The sequence below is a fragment of the Cervus elaphus genome, chromosome 20 (assembly GCF_910594005.1).
Source record: "Cervus elaphus chromosome 20, mCerEla1.1, whole genome shotgun sequence".
Classification (NCBI taxonomy): Eukaryota; Metazoa; Chordata; class Mammalia; order Artiodactyla; family Cervidae; genus Cervus; species Cervus elaphus.
The window spans coordinates 87,490,421-87,505,154 of NC_057834.1; the positions used below are offsets into that span (position 1 = coordinate 87,490,421).

Sequence of the window (14,734 nt, forward strand, 5' to 3'; positions counted from 1 at the left end):
ATTAGCACAAACTCCGTGATTTGAAACAACACAGGTTTGTTCTCTCACAGTTCTGGAAAGAAGTCTGAAATCCTGGGGTAGGAAGGTCCCCACTCTCTGTAGGGCCTAGAGAAGAATCTTTGCTTATGTCTTTCTAGCTTCTAGTTAGCTGTCCTTGGGACTCCTTGACTTGCATCTGTATTACTTCAGTCCCTGCCACTGTTTTCACATAGCCTTGTCTTCTGTGGCTCCATTTCTGAATTTTCTAAGGACATCGTTATATTATATCATAATGTATTATAAGGACACCACTCTTGGGCCCCTCCTAATTTAGCATGCCCTCATCTTAACCTGATTATATCTGCAAAAGCCCTATTTCCCAGTAAGGTCGCACTCACAGATGCTGGAGATTAGGACTTGAGTATATCTTTTTGGGACTCACAGTTCAGCACACCAGGAGATCTAATGTCTCCTCCAATCAATCGTAATTACTTCTGAGAACCATTTATTTTTTATTTCATTTATTGGACAGGTAATATGAATCTGCTTTCTAATTTTTTTTTTGCTTTCTAATTTTTAAAAAAGGTTTATGAACCTATGTATCTTCTCTGATAAATTACATTATAAGAGTATAAGGGTAAGGACTATGGATCATGGATCCATATGGATCCATGATATTATTTGGATCATGGATCATGATATTATTTTTTTCTCTTTGTATACTCTTTCATACATCACACAATGCATATGGTAACAAACACATATTTTAATGAACAAATGAAGGGATACAAACCTGATAACACAAAATTCTTCTGGAGAGTAAGTGACAAAAATAAATGGTACATGATTAAATAACATCAATGTGTAATCTCTGATTTTTCATTTTTAACTTATGCTTTTGACTGATTATTGTGAGTATTATTGTGACTGATTATTGACTGAGTATTGTGAGTTCACCAATAAGATATTCATTAACATCGAGATCTTTAAATTATATGTAAACATTTGAAAAATAATCCAATAAAATTCAATAGCTGTGTTTAGTGCTTTTGCAGTAAGAGTTTCTACTTTGCTTTGTGACTGCAAAGGTTTTACATTTAAACAAGAAGAATCAAGTATGCAATGTGAATTTTTATTATCAACTCTTGTTAGAAATAATATCACATACCTTATACTATTTAATGGGGAAAATTCCCAAAAACTGATGGAAAATATTAGGAATTCATCTCAGTTCTGTAAAAATAATGTTTTAAACTGATATGTCCACAGATGATAACGAGTGTGGCAATTTGACCCAGCCCTGTGGTGAGAATGCTAACTGCACGAACACACAGGGGAGTTATTACTGTGTGTGTGCGCCTGGCTTCAGATCCAGCAGCGACCAGGACAAGTTCATTACTAACGACGGGACCGTCTGCGTAGGTGAGTTCAGCTACCTGGCTTAAGATTTATGCCTTTATTGCTTATACCTCCACAGATTAAATAATATCCAGTCAAATTCTGTCCATTGATTGTACCCGAGTTGTTCATGCTTTCAGAATCTTCATTAATTTCTTTAATTCTCCGATATGGTATCAGTTACTATGGTATATTTACCCAAGAATATAAGACAAAGATATTTTTTTGGAAGATATCAGTTTACCAAAAAAAAAAAAAATTGTGATGTTATGAGATCTAGCAAGGTGGCAAATAACAGAATAAATGCTTACACTTCAAAGTAATATATTCACTCCAGAAAATTACCATTAGTATCACCAAACAGTGATGCTTTTATAAATATGCACTCTGAGAGAGGCCCCACATTTTCCTGGAAAGTGTTCAGATAGGCATTGCTTGTGAACACTAGTAGTGTTCGCTTGAGGCAGCACTTCTGCTGCCCACCAAAAGTTTGTCACATTTAAGATCTGCATTCAGTTTTTTTGAAGTCCGTCCTATTTAGAAGTTCACTACAGTGTCTTCTAGAGGGATAAAAGTAACTGTAGCTCTATTCCTAAGTAAAATATTGTGAGAGAATTTCTAGATTTTTTAATGTTCTTCTATTGTATTTTGGTCACACATTTGATTCATCAGATACTATAATCTGAGAAAAAAATTGTAAAAAATTGTAGAAATTTCAAAAGATGAATAGTTTTCAGAGACAGATTCTCTGGAACCAAGACATTAACTTTGAAAATAAATTGTGAATCATCTTAATCGTGGTTTCTAAAAATTGTCTAGTTTACCAGTAGCTAGTATGATTATAGTTGATAATTAGGTATAAAATTAATGGATGACCTGAAGCCCTGAGAGTTTGATCACATAGCCAGGGCTAGATATGAGATGAGCTCAGGACTGAAAATGCAACATGGGCAGGGGTAAGGTGCTGCTTCTATCTTTCATAGTTAAATGAGAGACATCCAATCACACTAAAGCTTTAGATCAGCCCCCAGTAAAGTTCTCATCAGTAAGCTAAGGAGAAGTCCAGCAATATTGTTATTAACACACACAATAAGTCAGGAGATAATGTTCAAAGAGAATTTCTCATTGAAATGTCTGTGTCAAAGAAATTATCCTGTCTTGTGTACTTAGAGTTCACAGTATTTTCTTTTTTACCTAAATAAGGAAGATTATATTCTCCTATTTTAGCCAAGGGAAGTGAAGGGCTATTCCAGAGTCACAAATTTAGGTTAAAGGAAAGGTTAAAATCACAGTCTTCTACCTAGAATGCCACTGATATTTCCACAAGAATCTCAAATGGGTGACCACTTAAGTCTGACACATGAATCGGGATCATGCAAATATAGTGAATCAAACTTTACAAGGCCATACATGATGGAAAATATGAGAAAATAATTCTGTTTCTGTTGAATTATAATTTTATCTGGATTTTTCACAGCAAAAAATTTTTATTGGATTATATCATTACAATATATTCAAGAAATTAAAACCTTCCCAGAAAATGTATAGTACCTCGCTGTTAGTTCTTCTCAAACCTACACTCATGTATCTAGTCTTAGAATGTTATGTAATGTGTACATATCTTTATCTTTAGTAAAGTTCTAACTTTGTAGCTATGTAACTAGAAAAATTTCAGTTAATGAAGAAATCAAATTGTAACACCTTAATTACTGAAATTTAATACAATTTTAGCTGTACTTTCCATTCCCTCTTATCTCTGCAAGAGATTTGTCTCTTCACCTGATCATTTGTCTTTTGTCTTTTCACCTGATCATGTTTACTTTTGATACACCTCAGTCCACAGAGGGATATATAGTTCTCTGTCTAAATCCCTTAAATGTAAAGAATTCTTATTTAGAGTAAAATTAATCACAGGCACACAGAAAACACACACAAAGATGACCGAAAGCCAACATTTTATGCAAGTGTAGTACAGTTGTGATCCACACAGTCAAAGGTTTTGGCGTAGTCAGTAAAGCAAAAGTATATGTTTTTCTGGAACTCTCTTGCTTTTTTGATGATCCAGTGGATGTTGGCGATTTGATCTCTGGTTCCTCTGCCTTTTCTAAACCCAGCTGGAACATCTGGAAGTTCACAGTTCACGTACTGTTGAGGCCTGGCTTGGTGAATTTTGAGCATTACTTTTCTAGCAATTCTGCAGTAGTTTGAACATTCTTTGCATTGCCTTTCTTTGGGATTGGAATGAAAACTGATTTTTCCAGTCCTGTGGCTGCTGCTGAGTTTTCCAAATTTGCTGGCATATTGAGTGTAGCACTTTCACAGCTTCTTCTTTTGGGATTTGAAATAGCTGAACTGGAATTCCATCACCTCCATGAGCTTTTGTTCAAAGCGATGCTTCCTAAGGCCCTGAGAAATCTGTATGCAGGTCAAGAAGCAACAGTTAGAACTGAACATGGAAGAACAGACTGGTTCCAAATCAGGAAAGTAGTACGTCAAAGCTGCATACTTTCACCCTGCTTACTTAACTTATTTACAAAGTAAATCATGTGAGCTGCCAGGCTGGATGAAGCACAAGCTGGAATCAAGATTGCCAGGAGAAATAGCAATAACCCCAGATACACAGATGACATCACTCTTATGACAGAAAGTGAAGAAGAACTAAAGAGCCTCTTGATGAAAGTGAAAGAGCAAAGTGAAAAATTTTAAATTCAACATTCAGAAAGCTAAGATCATGGCATCCAGTTCCATCACTTCATAGCAAATAGATGAGGAAACAGTGAAAATAGTGAGAGACTTTATTTAGGGGTGTCCAAAATCACTGCAGATGGTGACAACAGCCATGAAATTAAAGGACACTTGCTTCTTGGAAGAAAAGTTATGACCAACTTAGAAAGCATTTTAAAAAGCAGAGACATTACTTTGCCAACAAGGTCCATCTAGTCAAAGCTATGGTTTTTCCAGTAGTCATGTATGGATGTGAGAGTTGGAATATAAAGAAAGCTGAGCGCCGAAGTTGAGTTAGAGTTAGACAGCCTTGTCTAACTCAGTGAAACTAAGCCATGCCATGTGGGCCCACCCAAGACAGATGGGTCATGGTGGAGAGGTCTGACAAAATGTGGTCCACTGGAGAAGGGAATAGCACACCACTTCAGTTTTCTTGCCTTGAGAACCCCATGAACAGTATGAAAAGGCAAAAAGATAGGACACTGAAAGATGAACTCCCCAGGTTGGTAAGTGCCCAGTATGCTACTGGTAATCAGTGGAGACATAACTCCAGAAAGAATGAAGGGATGCAGCCAAAACAAAAACAACACCCAGTTGTGGATGGGACTGGTGATAGAGGCAAGGTTTGATGCTATAAAGAGCAATATTGCATAGGAACCTGGAATGTTAGGTCCATGAATCAAGGCAAATTGGAAGTGGTCAAACTGGAGATGGCAAGAGTAAACATCGACATTCTAGGTATCAGTGAACTGAGATGGACTGGAATGGGTGAATTTAATTCAGATGACCATTATATCTACTACTGTGGGCAGGAATCCCTTAGAAGAAATGGAATAGGCATCATAGTCAACAAAAGGGTCCGAAACACAGTACTTAGATGCAATCTTAAAAACGACAGAATGATCTATGTTCGTTTCCAATGCAAACCATTCAGTATCACGGTAATCCAAGTCTATGCCCTGACCAGTAACTCTGAAGAAACTGAAGTTGAACATTCTATGAAGACCTACAAGACCTTCTAGAACTAAAACCCAAAAAATATGTCCTTTTCATTATAGGGAATGGAATGCAAAGGTAGGAAGTCAAGAAACACCTGGAGTAACAGGCAAATTTGGCCTTGGAGTACAGAATGAAGCAGGGCAAAGGCTAATAAAGTTTTGCCAAGAGAACACACTGGTCATAGCAAACACCCTCTTCCCACAACACAAGGGAAGACTCTACACATGGACATCACCAGATGGTCAACACCAAAATCAGGTTGATTATATTCTTTGCAGCCAAAGATGGAGAAGCTCTATACAGTCAGCAAAAACAAGACTGGGAGCTGACTGTGGCTCAGATCATGAACTCCTTATTGCCAAATTCAGACTTAAACTGAAGAAAGTAGGGAAAACAACTAGACCATTCAGGTATGACCTAAATCAAATTGCTTATGACTATACAGTGGAAGTTAAAAATAGATTTAAGGGACTATATCTGATAGACAGAGTGCCTGATGAACTATGGATGGTGGTTAGTGACATTGTACAGGAGACAGGGGGCAAAACCATTCCCAAGAAAAATAAAATGGAAAAGCAAAATGGCTATCTGAGGAGGCCTGACAAATAGTTGTGAAAAGAAGAGAAGCCAAAAGCAAAGGAGAAAAGGAAAGATATACCCATTTGAATGCAGAGTTCCAAGGAATAGGAAGGAGAGATAAGAAAGCCTTCCTCAGCGACCAATGCAAAGAAATAGAGGAAAACAACAGAATGGGAAAGAGTAGAGATCTCTTCTAGAAAATCAGAGATACCAAGGGAACATTTCTTGCAAAGATGGGCTCAGTAAAGGACAGAAATGGTAGGGACCTTACAGAAGCAGAAGATATTAAGAAGAGGTGGCAAGAATACACAGAAGAACTGTACAAAAAAGATCTTCATGACCCAGATAATCACAATGGTGTGATCACTCACCTAGAGCAAGATATTCTGGAATGTGAAGTCAAGTGGACCTGAGGAACCGTCACTACAAACAAAATGGAATGATGGAATGATGGAATTCCAGTTGAGCTATTTCAAATCCTGAAAGATGATGCTGTGAAAGTGCTGCACTCAACACATCAGCAAATTTGGAAAACTCTGCAGTGGCCACAGGCCTGGAAAAGGTCAGTTTTCATTCCCATCCCAAGGAAAGGCAATGCCAAAGAATGCTCAAACTACCACACACTGCATTTATCTAACAATTGCATTTAAGTAAAGTAATGCTTAAAAATCTCCTAGCCAGGCTTCAGCAATACATGGACCGAGAACTTCCAGATGTTCAAGCTGGTTTTAGAAAAGGCAAGGAACCAGAGATCAAATTGCCAACATCCGCTGGATCATCGAAAAAGCAAGAGAGTTCCAGAAAAACATCTCTTTCTGCTTTATTGACTATGCCAATGCCGTTGACTGTGTGAATCACAATAAACTGGAAAATTTGAGAGATGGGAATACCAGACCACCTGACCTGCCTCTTAAGCAACCTGTATGCAGGTCAGGAAGCAGTTAAAACTGGACATGGAGCAACAGACTGGTTCCAAATAGGAAAAGGAGTACGTCAAGGCTGTATATTGTCACCCTGCTTACTTAACTTACATGCAGAGTACATCATGAGAAACACTGGGCTGGAGGAAGCACAAGCTGGAATCAAGATTGCCGGGAGAAATATCAGTAACCTCAGATACGCTGCTGACACCACCTTTATGGCAGAAAATGAAGAACTAAAGAGCCTCTTGATGAAAGTGAAATAGGAGAGTGAAAAAGTTGGCTTAAAGCTCAACGTTCAGAAAACTATGATCATGGCATCCAGTCCCATGACTTCATGGCAAATAGATGGGGAAACAGTGGAAACAGTGGCTAAGTTTATTTATTGGGCTCCAAAATCACTGCAGATGATGATTGCATCCATTAAATTAAAAGACGCTTACTCCTAGGAAGGAAAGTTATGACCAACCTAGACAGTATATTAAAAGGCAGAGACATTACTTTGTCAACAAAGGTCCATCTATTCAAGGGTATGATCTTTCCAGTGGTTATGTATGGATGTGAGATTTGGACTATAAGGAAAGCTGAATGCCTAAGAATTGATGCTTTTGAACTGTGGTGTTGGAGAAGGCTCTTGAGAGTCCCTTGGACTGCAAGGAGATCCAAGCAGTCCATCCTAAAGGAGATCAGTCCTGGGTGTTCATTGGAAGCTGAAACACCAATATTTTGGCCACCTGATGCGAAGAGCTGACTGATTTGAAAAGACCCTGATTCTAGGAAAGACTGCGGGCAGGAGGAGAAGGGGATGACAAAGGATGAGATGGTTGGATGGCATCACCGACTCAATGGACATGGGTTTGGATGGACTCCGGGAGTTGGTGATGGACAGGGAGGCCTGGCGTGCTGTGGTTCATGGGGTTGCAAAGAGTCGGACACGACTGAGTGACTGAACTGAACTGAACCGAGCACCAAAGAATTGATGTTTTTGAACTGTGGTGTTGGAGAAGACTCTTCAGAGTCCCTTGGACTGCAAGGAGATCCAACCAGTCCATCCTTAAGGAAATCAGTCCCGAATATTCATTGGAAGGACTGATGCTGAAACTGAAAGTCCAATGTTTTGGCCACCTGATGAGAAGAACTGACTCATTGGAAAAGACTGATGCTGGGAAAGATTGAAGGCAGGAGACAACAGACGATGAGAGGTTGAATGGCATCACCAACTCAATGGACATGAGTTTCAGTAAACTCCGGGAGTTGGTGATGGACAGGGAAGCCTGCATGTTGCAGTCCATGGGGTTGCAAAGAGTTGGACACAACTGAGCGACTGAACTGAATACATTTGTAATTTAAGACTTCCTCCTAGTATTGTTATTATTGAGATACTGTAGAAGAGCCCTACATCTTTGCTAACTCTCCTTTTAGCTCTTTTAAGATCTCATTAAACAAAATAACTTAAAACCCAATATCCAAAATCCTGTGTGCTATAGTTCATAGGGTCGCAGAGTCAGACACAGTTGAAGCAACTTACCATGCATACCATCCCGTATTGAGTCCTCCAGTTTCCACCTGTTTTGTCTGATGGATCATTCAGTGAAAAAAGTCTTTCTCTGGAAAATTGTTATTCTCACCAATTTTGTTGTCCTCAAAGATTAAGGTTTTCTCAGAAGCAGAGTAGCTGTTCCTTTTTTTTCTCCCAGTCTTGTATTAATTTCATTGTTAACTATGATAATCCTCAGGGAATTTGAACAGAGAAGCATAATTATTTTCTTTTTACCTTAGAGTTTTACCTTGTAGTGGATTGCTTATGATTTGAAAGTTTAGCTGATGCTTGAATTTGATATATCTGGTAATTACAGTGATTGCATGCATGCTAAGTCACTTCAGTTGTGTCCAACTCTTAGCCCACCAGGCTTCTCTGTCCATGGATTCTCCAGTCAAGAATACTGGAGTGGGTTGCTATGCCCACCTCCAGGGGATCTTCCCAACCCAGGGATTGCATCTCCTGCATTGGTAGGTGAGTTCTTTACCACTAATGCCACCTGGGAAGCCCGATTATAGTCATTAAGAACATATATAAATATATAAGGAAAACCTCCAGTACAGGACAAGAAATTACCCAAGCAAAATTCTTTATTCTTTTGAAATACTTTTTTTAAACAGGTGAAGTATTCTTATTGGAGAAGACTTTGAGTGAGATTGAGCATCATTCCTATTTTTCTTCTCCTTGGAATCACAGTAAAATAGAACTTCTGGTGCCCAGTTCCCAAGACATATTGCTCACTAGTGGGAAAACTGAGGCATTCAGTAGTATGACTTTCCAAACCAAATGAGTAGAACCCAAGGACTTCACGTTTTCTGTGTTCATAAGAGCAGTGTTTACTTCTTGTCATTTTTTTATGTCCTGTTGTCTTAGGTACTCTGATTTTTTTTCTGGCTTTGAATAATATTAAAATTCAGTTTTATCTTTGCAAATTACTTCCAGTAATTGAACATTTTATCTTTTTTATTTTTTTGCAGTCTGTGAGTTACACAACATTAGAAAATTCAGGTATTGATGAATATTATGAAAATTAAAGCAATCATATAATCATGTTTTGAAAGAAGATTATGATAAAATACTGCTGGTTTGGCTCATTGTAGACATGAAAAACAAGCATAATTGTATTAATGAAAAAGCAAATGAATTTTTTGATCTGCAGAACAAGGACGTGCATATTATGACATACTTACATTTAGTGAAATCAAGTTATTGGTGTTAAGCTGAGTGTTAGTTTGGTAATGGAAAAAGTGGATCACTTATTAAATACAGCTTGTCGTTCTAGCCTAGTTGAAATAATTATATAGCAGCAATTTATCTTTCATTAAAATGGGGGAAAGGGTGCTTTTTCTCTTTTATAGCTCTAGGGAGTACCAAAACATGGCCGTTTAACAAGACACTCATTATCAATGTGTTTTCTCCAAACCTACATAGTCACAGGGCTTATGCTATTAAGAAAACACACTATCTGAATAGAATCACCTGATTCTCAGTTACAGTATCAGGCACCTACTGTACCTTAGGCACCCCTCCAAACACCTTTATGTACATTTCCTCATTTGTTATGAAAAAGAATCCTTTTGAGTTAAGGGTATTTTATGGTACCACCCAGGGTCATAGAGCTAATGAATATTAGAGTCAGGATTTGAATTAAGGTCTTCCACAGGACCTTTACCTGTAGGAAGGAGGATACGTACTGATTTTATTAGAATCTAGGTCCTGCAAGAAATTGCAAGAGATATTAGTGTGGACCGTGATGTAAAATGGCAGTCACATTTACTTTGGCTCAGTGAGTTTTATCCCATTTGAGCATGGGATACTCTTTCAGTATTTTATGAATCTTTTCATACTACTAGGTAGCAAGGAGGTATAGAGTGAAATGCTAAGGATAGTGAAAGCTCCTTGATTATCCTGGAAAACAGCCAGTTGTGGTGGTCACACATTCCATCACTACGTTAAACTCAGTAGGTTCTACTACTGAGGCCCAGAGTGAAAAGGATAGCAAACTTAATGTCTACATTTTAGTAAAAAGCTAGGGGAACAATAATGTAAACAAGGAAAGTATAAATAGTTCAGAAAACATGTCTTTGATGGGGTAACGAAGGTTTGAAAAACAAATCTTTGGTAGGGTGATGAATATTCTTCTAGAATATTTGGAGTCAGAATATAAAATTTGCATAATCCAAATTTCAAATATTCATCTCCAAGGGTATGACCTCATTATTTTTAAGATTAACATTCTGTCACTTGGTGAATTCAGAAGTTGAAATACCTTAGTTGGTCCAAGGCTGACATGCTGGGATAGCGAACAGCTGAGTGGGTGCTGGGAGAGCTGAAACCCTAGCAGAGAACCCAAAATAAAGACCACAGGGTGTGTAGAATACATGGGGGAAAGTTGAAGCCGTCAAGATCAACAATATCTGAGCCACCAGGGAACCCCACGACTGTACACTTATGTCCAAAGGCATGAGGGAGGATGAAAATGGTGTTTGCAAAGTTAAAATCAGTATGTTGTTCAGAGATTGGATTTGGGATACAGTTCCCAAGAAAAGTTGCACCTTTTTAAATGATTTTGAAATTGAGAGAAATCATCACTTCATTTCCAATTAACCGTAGAAGGCATCTGAAAATGTGAAATAAGGGTATTCAGAGAACATAACTTTCTTTCCCATGAAATAAATTGTTCTATTTATGATACTTCATGGATCTCTTCACACCTTCATTGGAATATTATCCTCATTTGGGTGCTACACAAATGATTTATTCAACACTGCTCCGAAAAAGACTAGTCTTTTGCTTTCTTTTATTTTTTCTCACTTCTTGATTTCATGAAGAATATTAATTCTAGTCTGCTGTCCACTAGCATCTTTACTTCAGCCAAACTGGGAAGTTTTCCCTAATGATTCTCCATATCTCAAGAGCCAACAGCTGTCACCCCCTCCTTATATTTCTGTCCTGTGTGTGTGTTTTGTGTGTGTGTGTGTGTGTGTGTGTGTGTGTGCATGTGAAGTGACAGTTTATGCTTACATGTGTATAGAAATTCAGGAAGAGAGTGAAGGTGCTAGGGCAGAATTTATTCCTTTAAAAGCAGAGGACTTGGATATCTGGGTAATACAGATCATGACTGGGGACTTTCCAGGTGGCCCAATCGTAAAGAATCTGCCTGCCAAAGCAGGAGATGCAGGAGATGTGGGTTCAGTCCCTGGGTCTGGAAGATCCCCTGGAGGAGGAAATGGCAACCCACTCCAGTATTCTTGTCTGGAATATTCCATGGACAGAGGAGCTTGGTGGGTTGCAGTCCACGTGCCTGCCAAAAGTCAGACATGACTGAGTGAATGAGCACACACCGACAGACCGTGACTATATAGCCTTGGCAGAAGAACGAGGTGTTTTCTACTGCTTTTCCAGGCCTGCTAATCATCTTCTTTAAATCCAGTACCATCACATTTTTAGCAAATGGAAATTTCTTTAAGAACAGGTGAGACTTACTGCCTGGTGGTATGAGGTTTAATGGGGGCGGGGGGGTGGAGTTTGTACCATTTTTGCATTTTTAAAATGAGAAATTGGGATCAGCTACATTTTATATATCTAGTGAGATGACATTTTAATTGGATTTTGATCATTCTTCCTTTATAAAAAGGCAAACAGTTTTGTGCCACTCTATTAGTTTTTAAAAAATCAAATTATATATTCAGAATTACAGACTTATTCTCTAACATAGAGTAGCTCTAAGATGTCAGAGCTAGACTTAGGAGCACAGAAATTTTTGCATTAGTTTAAGGTAATTATCTGGACTCTTTAGTCCCTTGGAATCATTCCATATTGGAACTTTGCCTACTGGCAGAGTATTTATACTGTATTTATAATTTTAAGATATATTTCACTCTCCACTATAGTATGTAAAATTTTAAATTAAGAATATAAATTATGTGAGTTTATAACCTACCACTTTTATTGTAGCTTTGCTATATAGCTACTGAAAATCTAAGACTTAATTCTGTATAATTTGTTACTTTATCTATGATGACCGTGTATTAAGAATGGTGAGGGTGGGATATTTCAAAAGAACAGCATGTATACTATCTATGGTGAAACAGATCACCAGCCCAGGTGGGATGCATGAGACAAGTGCTCGGGCCTGGTGCACTGGGAAGACCCAGAGGAATCGGGTGGAGAGGGAGGTGGGAGAGGGGATCGGGATGGGGAATACGTGTAAATCTATGGCTGATATCAATGTATGACAAAACCCACTGAAATGTTGTGAAGTAATTAGCCTCCAACTAATAAAAAAATTAAAAAAAAAAAAGAATGATATCAAAATATACCCTGAACGAAAGTTATAAGGTTTGATAAAATTTTAAGGGCACTGAATCACACATTCTGCTACACCTTAATTTTTTCAGTTAACTTATACAGAAAAATGAGGGGCTTCCCAGATCATGCTAGTGGTAAAGAAGCCTCCTTGCCAATGCAGGAGGCATAGGAGATATGGGTTCGATCCCTGGGTTGGGAAGATCTCCTGGAGTATAAAATGGCAACCCACTCCACTATTCTTGCCTGAAGAATCCCATGGACTGAGGATCCTAGAGGGCTACAGTCAATAAGGTTGGAAAGAGTTGGACACAAGTGAAGCGACTTAGCATGCACATATGGAAAAATGAGGCTTTGGAAAGAAAATGGGCTGCTCTTTTTTTTTGCTTTCCAGATTATTCTAAGCTGAGGTGTTACAATCAGTTTAATACTAGAAAACAAAGAATTCTAAATGTGTTTTTGAAATTAGGTTTTTATTTAATTAGGAATAAACATTGCATCATCAATGATGGAAATTATGACTTATTAATTTTGCTGATGAATCCTGCTGTTCAAAAAGCAATTCAAGTGTTGGTCTATGAATAACATTTTCAATATACTGTCAAAATGGATTGACCAAAAGAAAGTTGAAACTACATGCAGCTAAGTTTGCCCTGTCCTTTTCCAGATCATGGAATTTTTCTTGCTTTCTTACATAATTTGATATAAAATTACTAACAGTATGTAATACTATTATCAACAAGGTAACAACTATATGAGCACTAGGTTAAAATCTTGATTTTTCAAATATTTCCAGATATTGATGAGGGCAGTGAATCATTTGCCTGTGGTGATCATGCAGTGTGTAAAAAAATGAATGGTAGCTATAACTGTTCCTGCAGGGAAGGTTATCAGACATCCACAGGAAATCACAGTTTACACCTATTGATGGCATTTATTGCCAATATAAACATACTATTTAATTTTATATATTATCAAAGCACTATGGGGACTTCTCTGGTGGTCCAGTGATTAAGACTTCACTTTCCAATATAGAGGGGTGCAAGTTCAATCCCTGGTTGAGAAACTAAGATCCCACATGCCTCACGGCCAAAAAAGTGAAAGTTACTCAGTCATGTCCAACTCTTTGCAACCCCGTGGACTATATAGTCCATGGAATTCTCCAGTCCAGAATACTGGAGTGGGTAGCCTTTCACTTCTCCAGGGGATCTTCCCAACCCAGGGATCAAACACAGGTATCCCTCATTGCAGGTGGATTCTTTTTTTTTTTTTTTTTTTTTCATTTATTTTTATCAGTTGGAGGCTAATTACTTTACAGTATTGTAGTGGTTTTTGTCATACATTGACATGCATCAGCCATGGAGTTACATGTATTCCCCATCCCGATCCCCCCTCCCACCTCCCTCTCTACCCGATCCCTCTGGGTCTTCCCAGTGCACCAGCCCCAAGCACTTGTCTCAAGCATCCAACCTGGGCTGGTGATCTGTTTCACCATAGGTAATATACATGTTTCGATGCTGTTCTCTCGAAACATCCCACCCTCGCCTTCTCCCACAGAGTCCAAAAGTCTGTTCTGTACATCTGTGTCTCTTTTTCTGTTTTGCATATAGGGCTATCATTACCATCTTTCTAAATTCCATATATATGTATTAGTATACTGTATTGGTCTTTATCTTTCTGGCTTACTTCACTCTGTATAATGGGCTCCAGTTTCATCCATCTCATTAAAACTGATTCAAATGAATTCTTTTTAATGGCTGAGTAATATTCCATGTTGTATATACAGGTGGATTCTTTACCAGCTGAGCCACCAGGAACAAATTCAATAAAGACTTTAAAAATGGTCCACATCAAAAACAAAATCTTGAAGCACTATATAAAATATTACTGCATAGTTGTGAAGTGTCAAAGAGCTACACCTTCCAAGAAACGTGCCAATAGTCCTTTCTCTATAAAGTGAAATAATGGAAGATGTTTTAGTTAATGGTACATGTAGATCACATGTTTTATGTAATTGCTGTTTAGTCACTAAGTCATGTCCAACTCTTGTGACTCCATGGACTGTAGCCTGCCAGGCTCCTTCTGTCCATGAGATTTCCTAGGCAAGAACACGGGAGTGAGTTGTCATTTCTCTCTCCAGGGGATCTTCCCAACCCAGGGATCAAACCCCATCTCCTGCACTGGTAGGCGAGTTCTTTACCACTGATCCCATATACCCTATTTCCTTTCAATAACTATAATTTTCTATTTTCCATAAAATAGTTTGCATTTTAATGAATAAAAATAA

The 14,734-nt window shown here is 38.1% G+C and overlaps 1 protein-coding gene across 1 annotated transcript in view; it reads left to right on the forward strand.

Moving 5' to 3' along the window:
* ADGRL4 (adhesion G protein-coupled receptor L4) overlaps nucleotides 1–14,734 on the forward strand; it is a 151,649-nt gene that overhangs the window by 85,168 nt on the left and 51,747 nt on the right. The window contains exon 3 of the mRNA XM_043876473.1: nucleotides 1,249–1,401. Coding sequence (XP_043732408.1) covers nucleotides 1,249–1,401 — 153 coding nt within the window. The remainder of the gene's footprint in view (nucleotides 1–1,248; nucleotides 1,402–14,734) is intronic.